The following is a 13,768-nucleotide window of genomic DNA, read 5'->3' as shown; positions in this document are numbered from 1 at the left end:
AGGTGGGTGGGGGATAGGTGAAAAAGATGATGGGGATTAAAGAGTACACTTACCATGATAAAAAAATAAACGTTATTTCTGACTTCACAAAGCATTTCTAAAATATAAATTGTAAAAGCTCTTTTAACAAAGCAGGTCCTACTTCACTGTATCACAAAAGAATACATTAACAGCTTGACCATTTACCAAAATAACTTGTACATGTAACACACAATATGTAGGCTCTTCCTCTGCCAAGAAACAATAACCTTTTCACCTGCTGGAAGCCACGTCCAGTCCACGTTCTCATCCTCACACCTCCTAGCGCTACACCCTGCAGCACACATCATGTTCATACAGCACTTGTGCAATGAATAAATGATAGACAAATACACAAAGGAACTATCAAGAACTGTTAAAAGCCCAGCAATTTAAAAACGATTTCTCTGAAACTAGGGACACCCAAGCTAAATGCCCTATTCCAACCTACATAAGCTTATCACAAATATTCCACGTATATAATTCACATTTTTCTCTTATGTCTATGAACTAGAACCTCAGTCAATGGCCTTGCAATGGATTTTTTTCCACTAACCAAAAAGCACACGCTATGTTTATTCACAGCAGGCACAGCTACAAACTACACATAACACTCTTTCCAGCATCTCTCCTCCCTCCGATGTATCTCTATCTGAAGCATCTCCAGGGGCGCCTGGGTGGCTCAGTCAGTTAGGCGTCTGCCTTCAGCTCAGGTCATGATCTCAGGGTCCCTGGGATCAAGTCCCGCATCAGGGTCCGTGCTCAGTGCAGAGCCTGTTTCTCCCTCTGCCTGCCAGTCCCCCTGCTTGTGCTCTCTCAAATGGATAAATAAAATCTTAAAAAAAAAAAAAAAAAAAAAGACACAGTGGACAAAGAGCTAATCGTCAGAGTAAGCATCTGAGATTTCACTATGGAATAATTACATTCCTGGATTCACATAGTTAAAAGCAATTTCAAGTATATACCCACATAATCTCTCTTTTGTCCCCAAATAGTAAAAATATCTATTATTGGTAACTGAGAGCTAATTTTGAATTTCTTACATACTGTTTCCAAAAATCTGTGTATATTTCACATAATCTATATTTTATACTTATTTCACATCAATTATAAAGTTAAAAGAAAATATTTTAGGTCTACATTTGATCAATAAAACATTTTTAATTATTTAGCAATAATAATTTTTATAAACTCCCACCATTCCACAGTAATGGAAGAGACTACTGGCACAGATAACCCAGAAATCATTCATCTCATATATTTAACCTAAGTATAGAATCTGTACTGATCTCCTTTAAATGTCTTACAGAAGCTACTATTGTTCATTCTTCCTGGGCTACAGCACCTGACCAGTGAGAAAAGTGATTCCACAGTCTGCTGCATGCAAGCCAGACTAGAATTAAACACAGACTATAGGGCGCCTGGGTGGCTCAGTCATTCAGCGTCTGCCTTCGGCTCAGGTCATGATCCCAGGGTCCTGGGATCGAGCCCTACATCGGGCTCCCTGCTCCGTGGGAAGCCTGCTTCTCCCTCTCCCACTCCCCCTGCTTGTGTTTCCTCTCTCGCTGTGTCTCTCTCTGTCAAATAAATAAATAAAATCTTTTAAAAAAATAAATTAAAAAAAATAAAATAAAATAAACACAGACTATAAATTTCTAAAGTGGGGACAATCAACAGTACATAATGCTAATACAAATATATACAGGCAATGCAACTATGTAAAAGTAATATACCACACTAATAAGAAAAATAAATTTCATGTTCAAGTGATTGCTCCCTTGATCCTCCCTTTTCACTATTCCCAAATAAGCAGCTAAAACTGGTTATACATAACAAAACTTAGTATTCTTGTATAAATACATCAGGACTATTGTTTTACCTTTATTATTTAGAAAGGTACTGTAATAAGACCAAATACAAATTGCTAATGGACTAAAATTTAAATAAAACATGTCAGATATTTAACACCACCCAGGAAAAGTCAAGCTCATTTTTTCGTAATGTTTTAGGAAATTATCTCAGAGGCTATTGTCCGAATACCCAAACTGCACCATCAGGATGTATTAAGGCAAACCCACACTAACTTACACTAAAAATTGCTAATGAATACAGAAAAATAATTCTTTTTTTTTTTAGAGAAATAATTCTAAAAGTTCTAAAAGCACATTTTGATACTTTTATCTAAAGAACAAAATTATTAAGGGTGATTTTGCTGTGTAAAGAATAAGTAATCAAAAACACACAGTAAGACATCAGGATCATTTAGTTGCTGAAGGACAGACTACTAGGCAAGAAGTTTCCAATCCTCCCAAATTCTCACAGGCCATCGTGAGGCTAGGACTTTGCCAATCAAAGACAGAGGCAACTAGAAGCTACAAAACAGTGGGCAAGAGTGACAGAGACTTCACTGCCTGGATGACTTCACTGCCTAGGACACAATCCCTCCATTCTCATTTGTAAAGTACAGATACCAATATTTCCTCATCTCCCAAAAAGTAAGTAAGGTAACATACAGAAAGCACTGGGCCAGTGCCTGTCACCAAGCATTCAAATTACGGCCCCACTGAAGATACAGACTGATACAGATGTGTACACATGCCGGTTACTATATACGTGCATTTCCCAGCTCAGTTCACTGAGAGCACCTAGGAGCATGGACACCTCATGGTAGCGAGGAGCACACCTAGTGTCCACAGCTCTCGTTTTGCTCTAAACACCATTCTTCTTATGAAAGGAATCAGAACTCCCTGGAGAAGTGGTTGCTTCCAAGGCTGGGAAAGGGAAAATATGAGACTAGAACATCTTGTGGTGTCAGAAAATAAGGACGTGCTCAAAAAGAATGGGGGCATGTTGAGAAGACACGGGAGCCAGCCTGAACGAGGCCCTATGGCCAAAGCCGGAACAGTATGAGCAGCAGAATTAATAATGATAGTGTTGGACCATAACCCACAGAATAGAAAAATCAGTAGGTAAGTCCATACTGATACATATAAATAAAACAGGGAAGAAAGGATAGTCTTTCCTTACAGAAGAATCCCATGTGTAATTCTGTGGATAAGTGTGGAAGAAAAGAAAACAGATAATCACCACTCAACAAATATTACACTAGTGACTGTTGAAAACAAGTTCCATGGACAAATGCTAAAATTATCAAGATATTAAAATTAGTAGAGAAAAGGTTGAGGAGAAATAGGATATTTACTAATTACAATGAGAAAAAATAGTAACTTTACTATAGAGAAATCTGGCAGACACAGTCCACTGGTAATAAGACATACTGATTCATGACAAATTCCCTGATATGATGCATTGAGAACTCAATGTCCCCTTCTTGCCAAGACTGCATACATAACCTTACTCTAATCATGAGAAAACATCCGACAAACCCAAGCTGGGGGGCATTCTACAAAATAACTAGTAACTCAGTGTTTTTCCTCAGCAGTCCACAGACATAAAAAACGAGAAAAAAACTGAGGAACTGTCACAGACTGAAGGAGACTAAGGAGACATTACAAATAAATATAAAGTGAGATCCTAGATTGGATCCTGGAACAGAAGAAGAATGTAAATGGGAAAACTGGCATAATTCAAATAAGATACACAGTTTAGGTAAAAGTACTGCTCTAATGTTAACTGCCCAGTTTATTAATTACAGTGTAATTATGTAAGATGCTATTAGGGGAAGCTGGGTAATGGACATAAGCAAACTGTAATTTTACTACTTTTCTGTAATTATAAATTCATTTCAAAACAGTTTTTTGAAGTATTTTTAAAATATGATATCTGTAATTATCCAATGTATAAAATAGCTATCATTTTGTTTTGCCTTAAAATCATTAAATTATGTTAAAATATGCTCTAACTGTTGAAACTAAAATATGTATCTCTAAAAAACTTAGCTCTGAAACATTTAATGAAGAAAATACATTACAGATCTCATTACCTGTAATTTCATATCCATAAGCAGCTAGTTGTCCAGCCATATATTCTCCATCCGAATTATTATGAGAACAACCCCATGTTCGCATCCAAATTTTCTGTATGCCTGGAATAGTGCTATTAAACAATCAATTAAAAAAAAAGTAAGTCTCATCAAGGGATTTTTAGAACAAGAAAACACAAGATGATTTCTGAGCATATTATTCAAAAACACACAGCAACCCTTCACAATCTATTCATGAAATGCACCAACTTAATCCACAATCAATTGTTACTAAGTCTATAATCAAGATAAAATAACCACAGAATTCTAAGACTCTCTACATAAAAAGATCTCCTTTTTCTCTGAATTATATTTTAAATTAAGACTCTCTACATAACAAGATCTCCTTTCGCTCAGAATTGTATGTTAAATTCAGTACTACTAATGTACTATCACAAAGTTAAACTCATAGAAAGGTAAATACAAGTAACAGCAAAGAAAATGGTTCTAGCAACAGAAGCAAAGAAAAACTAAGTACATCTACCTGTTCACTGACTCCTATGTAAGTTACAATCTTTATTTTATAACTTAGATATAAATAGCTGAATCAAAACAGAAAAACTATCACCCTGTAGCATAATTAAAAATATTCCAGGGTGCCTGAGTGGCTCAGTCATTAAGCATCTGCCTTCGGCTCAGGTCACGATCCCAGGGTCCTGGGATCAAGCCCCACCTCGGGCTCCCTGCTCTGCAGGAAGCCTGCTTCTTCCTCTCTCACTCCCCCTGCTTGTGTTCCCTCTCTCGCAGTGTCTCTCTGTCAAATAAATAAATAAAATCTAAAAAAAAAAAATATTCCATACATAAAAATAGAGTTATAAAAATGTAATATTTTTAGGAAGGATAAAAAAGGACTTTCAATTTGGACTGGCCTATTAATTTAAAAATTAAATAGAAATTACCTTAAAGACATATTCAAAACAAATTTGATAAAGTTGAGTCATTAAAATATTAAGTTTAAATTCACAGATTTTAAAAGTTTACTGTTCCAAACAAAATAACCAAGTGTATTAAAACTTTTCAACAATTTACTATCTAAACAAATGTAGGCATATTAAAGCTATACAACTGCGTAATTCTTTCTGGCTAGGTTGTTTTAGAATTCCACTCAATTACAGACCTAACAGATTAAAGAGCATGAACTTACTTGTGCCCAGTGCCTTTAGCTGATCCGTTAAGTATCTGTAAATTTGTTAAGAAAAATGAAATACCCAAACCACCAAACCACCACTATCTCATAAGAATTAAAAATTCCAGTAAAAGTTTTAATTTGGAAGTAACACAAGATTCCATACCAACTACAGTAATATCAGAGATCCTGGGGCAGTGGAGGTTGGGAGGGGTGGTGAGGGGTGGAGGGGAGCGATCCTACATTTGTGCCAAATAGTGCCCTTGGCCCTGTCTTCAAGAAACATGCCATCTGACATTTTTTTCTTTTTTAAGAAATTATTTTGCTAAATTTAAAACTATTCAAATAAAAAAATAAATCTACATATCTGCTCTCAAAAGTTCAAAAGACTTTCAGAAAGAGACATTATGTATATCACATGCGGTAGTCCCAGTTTCTTCCCTGGTGGGGTACTGACTATAATTCCAAATAAGAGCTTACCTGTCACTTGGTGGACTGTTTTCCTCTTGCAAATATTTTTGGGTGTTTCTCTTTCGTGCCTTTGGAACAACGTGCTTTCGTGCAGAATGCCTATCTTGTGGCTTTAAATCTCCCTGTGACACAATATCTTCTATGTCGTCCAGGAGTGTGTCGCAGGATGCAGAAGGCATCTTCTCTACTATATAAGAAAGTTATAAATGACGGCAACACGTGAGTCCCTCAGAAATCTGTTTAACAGAGTATCACCTATGAAATATTCTTGCTGATCTTGAGTCTAATAAAGCCGTTAGATTTAACCTCAGGTTTATAGAAAACACAAAAGATAAAGAAATGCAAGGAAACAATCAGACAGATCCTACTAATAATGGGACATCCCAAGGTTCAACTGGATGTATCCCCTCAACAGACCAGTATCACAGAGAAAAAAATGAGAGGGACTGTTCATGGTTAAAGGAGACTCAAAAGCGTAACAACTAAAGGTAATTCATGTTCTTGATCATATCACACTTTGTCCAACCAGCTGTAAGATATTTTGGGGACAACTAGGAACATCAGAATATGAAGTGGGTGTTAGATAATATTAGGATACTACTGCAAATCATTAGATGTAAAGTACTGTCCTTATGTTTAAAAATCTTATTTCTGACATTGTATACATGATTTTACTTTTTATTTATTATTTTTAGAAAATCTTTTTAGAGATGCATATTAAATATTTAGAGGTTAAATATCATTATGCCTATAATTTACTTTAAAACAATAAAAATAGATAAGACGTATAGGAAAATATTTACAAGTCTTAAATGTAAGAAATAGGTGTATTGGTGTTCCTTATCCTATTCTACTTTCCTGAATGTTCAAAATGTTTGTAATTAAGAAAATGTGCATACAACTTCCAGGAAGATAGAATAGACATACTTTTCCCTACCCCTCCCACTAAATACAACTAAAACTAGGGACATTATATATAAAATAAACATCAGAAGACTTTAAAAGGTAGAGAGAAAGAGGTAAACTGGCTAGGGACCTGGGCACCCAAGGAACAACATAATGGTGAGTTGCTTGGGGTTTCTTTTGCCTCCTATATCCCAGACTTAAAGCTGAAGAAGCCAGCAACCCAAAGATGCAGACAATAAAAGCCCCCCCCACAAAAGCCTGTTCTCTTTGCGAAGAACCAGAAAAGGGGCAGCCTAGCAGAGACCGAAAATTTTCAGACAATAACCATTCTACTCCATAAAACAAAACAAAATAAACCCCACAAAACACAAAACTATAGAGTTCCACCTTCTGACTTCTACTTTTGAGGCTGTAATGAGGGACCCCAAAACACTCCACAGGATAGAACCAGAGAAGGCCAGGTAGGGACCCTGGACTTCCAAACCAGCCAACCAACCAGTAATGAACCTCCAGGCCCTCCCCCACCTAGTCAGTTAAGACCAAACTGATATACAAGTTTAAAATCAAATTCCTATCAAAATCCCAGCAAGATATTTCATAGACATAGATAAGACTGTTCCAAAATTTATATGGAAAGGGAAAAAAAAATCAATATATCTGAAACAATTGTGAAAAAGAAATAGTGAGAGGAAGTGGGCTGCCCAATTTTCAGACTTATTATACAGAGACAGTAATCAAGACTATGTGGTATTGGTGGAAGAATAGAAATATGAATCAACAGAACAGAACAGAGACCTGGAAACAGACCCACAGAAATACGCCCATGTGATTTTTTACAAAAGTACAAAAGCAATTCAATGAAAGAAAGATAACATTTTCTTTCTTTTTTTTTTTTAAAGATTTTATTTATTTATTTGACAGAGAGAGATAGCGAGAGCAGGAACACAAGCAGGGGGAGTGGAAGAGGGAGAAGCAGGCTTCCCGCCGAGCAGGGAGCCCGATGTGGGACTCGATCCCAGGACCCTGGGATCATGACCCGAGCCGAAGGCAGACGCTTAACGACTGGAGCCACCCAGGCACCCGATAACGTTTTCTATTAGTGCTGGAGCAATGGGACATTTATAGACAAAAAATGAACCTCAATCTAAGTTTCATACCTTATACAAAAATTAACTCAAAATGTATCATGAACTTAAATGTAAAACGTAACACTATAAACTTTTAGGAAAAATCATAAGAGAAAATCTTCTAGACCTAGAGCTAGGTGAAGAATTCTTAAACCTGACGCCAAAAGCACAATCCATAAAAAGAAAAATTAATAAATCCAGACATCACCAAAATTTTAAACTTTTGCTCTGCAAAAGACCCTCTGAAAACATAAAAAGTCAAGCTACTGAGTGGGAGAAAATTTTTGCAAACCACATATCTGACAAAGGACTGGTATCTAGAATTCAAAACACAATAGTAAAGGGGTGCCTGGCTGGCTCAGTCGGTGGAGCGTGCAACTCTTGATGTCGAGGTTGTGAGTTTGAACCCCACATTGGGTGTAGAGATTACTTAAAATTAAAATCTTAAAACACACACACACACACACCAGTAAAAAAAAAAAATCCAATTAGAAAATGGACAAAAGACACAAAGTCATTTCACCTAAGAGGATATACAGAAGGCAAATAAACACATTTAAAGACAGTCAACATTACTCACCATCAGAGAAATACAAACTCAAACCACAATAAGGTATCACTACACACCTATCAGAATGGCTAAAGGAAAAAAACAGTGAGAACATTAAATGCCAACAAGGAAGAAGAGAAACTGGATCACTCACACACTCCTAGTGGGACCATAAAATGGCACAGCCACTCTAGAAAACAGTTGGGCATTTTCTTAAAAAACTAACCATGTAACTACCATGTAACCTGGCAATTACACCTGAGGGTTTATCCAAGAGAAATAAAGGCTTACATATTTCCACAAAAGCCTCAATACAAATGTTTATAACACCTTTCTTTGTAACAGTCAAAACCTACAAACACCTAGATGCCCTTCAGTGGGTGGAAGACTACCTCGGAACACTACTCAGCAATAAAACATGTACGATTGATACACACAACACTGGATGAATCTCCAGGGAATTATGCAGTGTGAATAGAGCCAAGACCAAAAGGTTACATACTCTATGGTTACATTTATATAACTTACTTGAGACCAAAGTAACAAAATTACAGAAATGGGGAATACAACAGAGGTTACCAGGGATTAAGCAGAGGACCGGCAGGAGAGAAGTGAATGTGACTATCAAAAGGCAACATGAGAGATCCTTGGAGTGATGGAAATGTTCTACATCCTGACTCTTTATCAATGTCAGTATCCTGGCTGCGATACTATATTACAGTTTTGCAAGATGTTACCGCTGGAGAAAACTGGATAAACCTTAGAGCATCTCCATGTAATTTTTATTACTGAAAGTGATTCTATAATTATGTGAAAATAATTAAGAAAAAAATTATCTGGAAAGAAAAAGAAATATATACTTGAGTACACTGACTAAGAGACTACTACTACGTTTAGACATGAAGCAAGTGGTCATTCATTAACCATTCACAACTCCATGAGTTTGGTGGTGTTACTATCCTCACTTGAAAGAGCCATCTGAAACACAGAGAAGCTAACTTACCCAAAGAACAACCACCATGCCAAATGAGCCCAAGCCCATTTGCTACGCAGCACTCGACTACCTACTTAATGTAGATACACCGAATGACTACTGATCCTCATCTAGGTTGCTCAAACCAGTGTTAACAATCCTAATACTCTGGGGCGCCTGGGTGGCTCAGTCGTTAAGCAGCTGCCTTCGGCTCAGGTCATGATCCCAGAGTCCTGGGATCAAGCCCCGCATCGGGCTCCCTGCTCGGCGGGAAACCTGCTTCTCCCTCTCCCACTCCCCCTGCTTATGTTCCCTCTCTCGCTGTGTCTCTCTCTGTCAAATAAATAAATAAAATCTTAAAAAAAAAAAAAAAAAAGAACCCTAATACTCTCTGTTGGTCTCAAGCCTCTCTGACGAATTTTCCCTCTCTTTACTCACCAGATCCCCATCTTTCCATTAACAATTTTCAATTAACAGAGCAGCTTCCAGCCAGGATCCTTTTGTGCCCTTTACTGTAATGCACTCTTTACAACCATGACAAATTATGCCCAGTAAATCAGACAAACCTGTGTTCAAAGCTCAGCTAGTTTTACATCGGTAGTAACAGCAAAAGACTAGAAATAATCTAGTCTCATAAGGACTGGTTAAAATGTAGTTAACACAGTCGTGGTGGGGCTGCCAATCACAGGCCTTCTCCTTCCCTGGACACAGGAATGGGGCACATGAGCCAACCTTTTAAAGTAACCCATCCTCCTGGCCACAATAATTAGTTCAGGGATGGACATGACAAGCCCAGCCAATGAAAATCATCAAGAGGATTTCTATGCCAGAGCTAACAGGAGAGATGGCTTCCCTTTCACTGAAGTGGCTAAGTTGGGAGGATGTCAAACTGAGGTGCTGGGGGCCATGTTGCCCGTCATAGGGCAGAAACTACCTAGGGAATGAAGCCTAATACGAGCTGGAAAGATAAAGAGCCATACTGACATTATTTGAGCACCTGGATCAAAGCCCTGCTCTGCCCAGTCATGTGAGCCAGTAAGTTTCCTTTGTAGCTTAAATTAGTTTAAACTGGGTTTTCTGCTCTTGCACACAAGAGCCCTGGCCAGCTCAGCAAATTAGAGAAGGAGAAATGAAATAGGTTAGTCTTTATGAAATTGGTTCTATTTATTTGAAATTTGAAGGATCAGTGAAAAAAAAAAGTGGTTCTGTGGTCAAATAAATTCAGGAAATTCTGCCTCCTTAAAGAACCCCAGTATTCATTAGTAGAGCAAAGACTGTGGAAAAACTGCAGTAAAGAACCTAAAACTCATTTATCTTAGGAATTTTCTGAAAATTGATTTCTCACAGATCTCCTCTTAATGAGGCTAAAGATGGTACCAAAAACAGAAGGCCTGAATGAAGCAGACCCTCAGATCCCTTCCCACATTCTGCACAGATGGATGACTTCCTTCTTTTACAGGGAAATGGTTCTCTGCTCATGTACTCTGCCTACCAATCTGTTCCTGTGAATGAACAATACGCCCCCCCCGCCCCTACCAAGAACAATCCTTCTACTCTGACTTACTCAAGCACAGCCTCCCAGCAATGACTCCTTTTCCTGCATTATCACTGTCTCCCTACCGAATCATTACTATCTAGATATAAACATGCTGTTACTTCTCTCACTGAAAAAACAAAAACCGTATCTTGACCCCACTCCCTCCCCTTACTATCTCAATCATATTCCTCTCCCTTAAAGAAAAACTCCTTGTCCATTTGCAATGAGGTGGATGGAGCTAGAGCGTATTATACTAAGAGAAGTCAGTCAGTCTGAGGAAGACAAATACCATAAGATTTCACTCATACGTGGGATTTAAGAAATAAAACAAGCAAAAGGGTTAAAAAAGATAAAGAGACAAACCAAGAGACTCTTAACTCTAGAGAACACAGTGATGGTTACCAGAGGGGAGGGGGGATGGGGACCATAGGTGATGGGGATTATGAAAGGCGCTTGCTGTGACGAGAACGGGGTGTTGTACGGAAGTGCTGAATCACTGTATTGTACCCCTGAAACGAGTATTACACTGTATGTTCACTAAATGGAATTTAAATAAAAACTTAAAAAAGAAGAAAAACTCCTGCAAGTTCCAATTCAAGACGGTGATGTAGGAAGACTCTGAACTCACCTCCTCCACAGAACACACCAAATTACACCTATTAATAGAACAACTCCTCCTTAAGAACAGAGGGCTGACTGAGCAACTACTGAACAACTGAAGCCGGAATGGCAAGAGAACAGCGAAAGAGTCAGAGACACAGTAACAGAGGGCACCCCCACCTCCAACACCGGGAACTGCAGTGGGAAGGCATAGTACTTAAAGGACCAGGAGCACAGCCCTTTGTCCTTGGGCACAGAAAAACAAACAAACCAACAAAATAAACCCATGGTTCAAAAGGGCAATTAGCAAGGGCGCCTGGGTGGCTCAGTTGGTTAAGTGTCTGCGTTCGGCTCAAGTCATGATCCTGGGTCCTGGGATGAAGCCCCACTTGGGGATCCCTGCTCAGTGGGGAGTCTGCTTCTCTCTCCCTTCTCTCTCCCTCTCCCTTTGCCCCTCTCCTGCTCATGCTCTCTCAAATAAATAAATAAAATCTTAAAAAAAAAAAAAAAAAGAGCAACTAGCATATAAAAGAGACAACACTAAAACTCTGCCAAGCAGCAGGGGAGCTACAGGAAAAGCTCTCCAGGTCAGAGGGCCTGGGGAACTACAGTTGATGCTCCCACCCCACTTTAAAAGCCTAGATCAGAAAAGGGTCCAGACACCATTACAGACAGGTCCAATCCTCCCAATGAGACTGTGACTTCAGCAAGCCCAGGGTCCACAAGCTCACACCAGCCCTAGATGCACTGGGGCACAGAAAAAAAAACCTGGGTTTAAAAAGGCCGAGGAGGGGTGCCTAGGTGGCTCAGGTGGTTAAGCGTCTTTCTTTAGCTCAGGTCATAATCCCAGGGTCCTGGGATCGAGCCCCATGTCGGGCTCCCTGCTCAGGAGAAAGTCTGCTTCTCCCTCTCCCTTTGCCTCTCCCCCTGGTTGTGCTCTGTCTCTCTCTCTTTCAAGTAAATAAATAAGATCTTTAAAAGGGCTAAGGAACTGCGGGAATACTCTCTCCCTCTCCACCTCAAAAGAAGAGACTGAAGAAGGGTCTGGCTGCTCTAAGAAGTGGATTCCAACACCATAACTGGAGGGTCTCAACGCCATAACTGGCAGGTCCAGTCATCACAGAGGGCTTGTGATCTCAGTGAGCCCAGGGTCACACACTCACACCAGCAGTCATGCTGGGACAAAGCAAACAAGCTGCAGTTTCATGTTCTGTATGTGTTTCAATTTTTACTGTTTAACTTTTTAAAATTTGCTTTATTTTGCTTATTTTTTTCTTTCTGGTTAAGGTGCAGAAAACTTACTTGGAGAATAACTGAAAACTTCCTTAACCTAACGAGGGAAATAGACATCCAAGTCCAAAAAGCAGAGAGTTCCAAACAAAAAGAACCCAAGGAGGTTCACACCACAGCATATAATAATAAAATGTCAAAGGTTAAAGATAAAGAGATAATCCTAAAAGCAGCAAGAGAGAAACAAAAAGTTATCTAAAAGGGAAACACCATAAGGCTATCAACTGATTGTTCAGCAGAAATTTTGCAGGTCAGAAGAGCAGGGCTTGATATACTCAAAGTGCTGAAAGGAAAAAGCCCACAACCAAGAATATTCTACCCAGCAAGATTATAATTCAGATTTAAAGGAGAGATAAAGTTTCCCAAACAAAAGATAAAGGGTTTATCACCATTAAACCAGCCTTATGAAAAATGTTAAAGCAACTTCTTTAAGTGGAAAAGAAATGGACATAATTAGACATAAGAAAAAGATGTAAAATATGACAACATATACACAAAATGTGGAGCAGGGAGTAAAAAGAGAAGGGGAAAAAGGAAAAGGATTTTTTTTTCTGTTTTTTTTTTTTAGAATGTGTTTGAACTTAAATGACCATCAAATTAATACGAACTGTTCTTTACTTTGTATGTTATATATGAACTTCATGGTAACCACAAACCCAACCTATGACAGATACACAAAAAATAAAGAGAAAGAAAGCCAAACAAAACACTATAGATACGTATCAATCTCAAAAAAAGAGAGTAAGAGAAGAAAGGAACAAAGAACTACAAAAACAACAAGAAAACAAATTTTTTAAATGGCAGTAAGAACACACCTATCAATAATTACTTTAAATGTAAATGGCCTAAATGCTCCAATCAAAAGACACAGAGAATGTATTTAAAAAAAAAAAAGACCCATCTGGGGCACCTGGGTGGTTCAGTCAGTTGAACATCCGACTCTTGGTTTTGGCTCAGATCATGATCTCGGGGTCATGGGATCAGGCCCCATGTCAGGTTTTGTGCTCAGTGCAGAGTCTGCCTGTCCCTCTCCTTCTGCTCCTTCCCCTCAAATAAATAAAATCTTAAAAAAAGAAAAAGACCCATCTAAATGCCACCTATAAGAGACTCACCTCAGACCTGAAAGCAAAGAGATGGAAAAACATTTGCCATGCCTATGGAAGTAAAAAAAAAAAAAAAAAAAGCTGG

The 13,768-nt window shown here is 38.5% G+C and overlaps 1 protein-coding gene across 2 annotated transcripts in view; it reads right to left on the bottom strand.

Annotated features, from left to right (window-relative positions):
* The window catches only part of CDKAL1 (CDK5 regulatory subunit associated protein 1 like 1), a 661,526-nt gene that overhangs the window by 638,800 nt on the left and 8,958 nt on the right, over positions 1-13,768 (bottom strand). For both annotated transcript variants that reach the window (XM_034985765.1, XM_034985766.1), the window contains 2 exons: positions 5,607-5,784; positions 3,962-4,074 (listed from right to left, as the gene is read on the bottom strand). In XM_034985765.1, the coding sequence (XP_034841656.1) occupies positions 3,962-4,074; positions 5,607-5,776 (283 nt within the window). In that variant the 5' untranslated portion in view covers positions 5,777-5,784. The remainder of the gene's footprint in view (positions 1-3,961; positions 4,075-5,606; positions 5,785-13,768) is intronic.

The sequence above is a fragment of the Mirounga leonina genome, unplaced genomic scaffold (genome assembly GCF_011800145.1).
Source record: "Mirounga leonina isolate KUSES-001 unplaced genomic scaffold, KU_Mleo_1.0 Mir_366, whole genome shotgun sequence".
NCBI lineage: Eukaryota > Metazoa > Chordata > Mammalia > Carnivora > Phocidae > Mirounga > Mirounga leonina.
The sequence above is the reverse complement of the archived record's forward strand: the minus strand, read 5'-3'. Positions and strand labels throughout refer to the sequence as shown.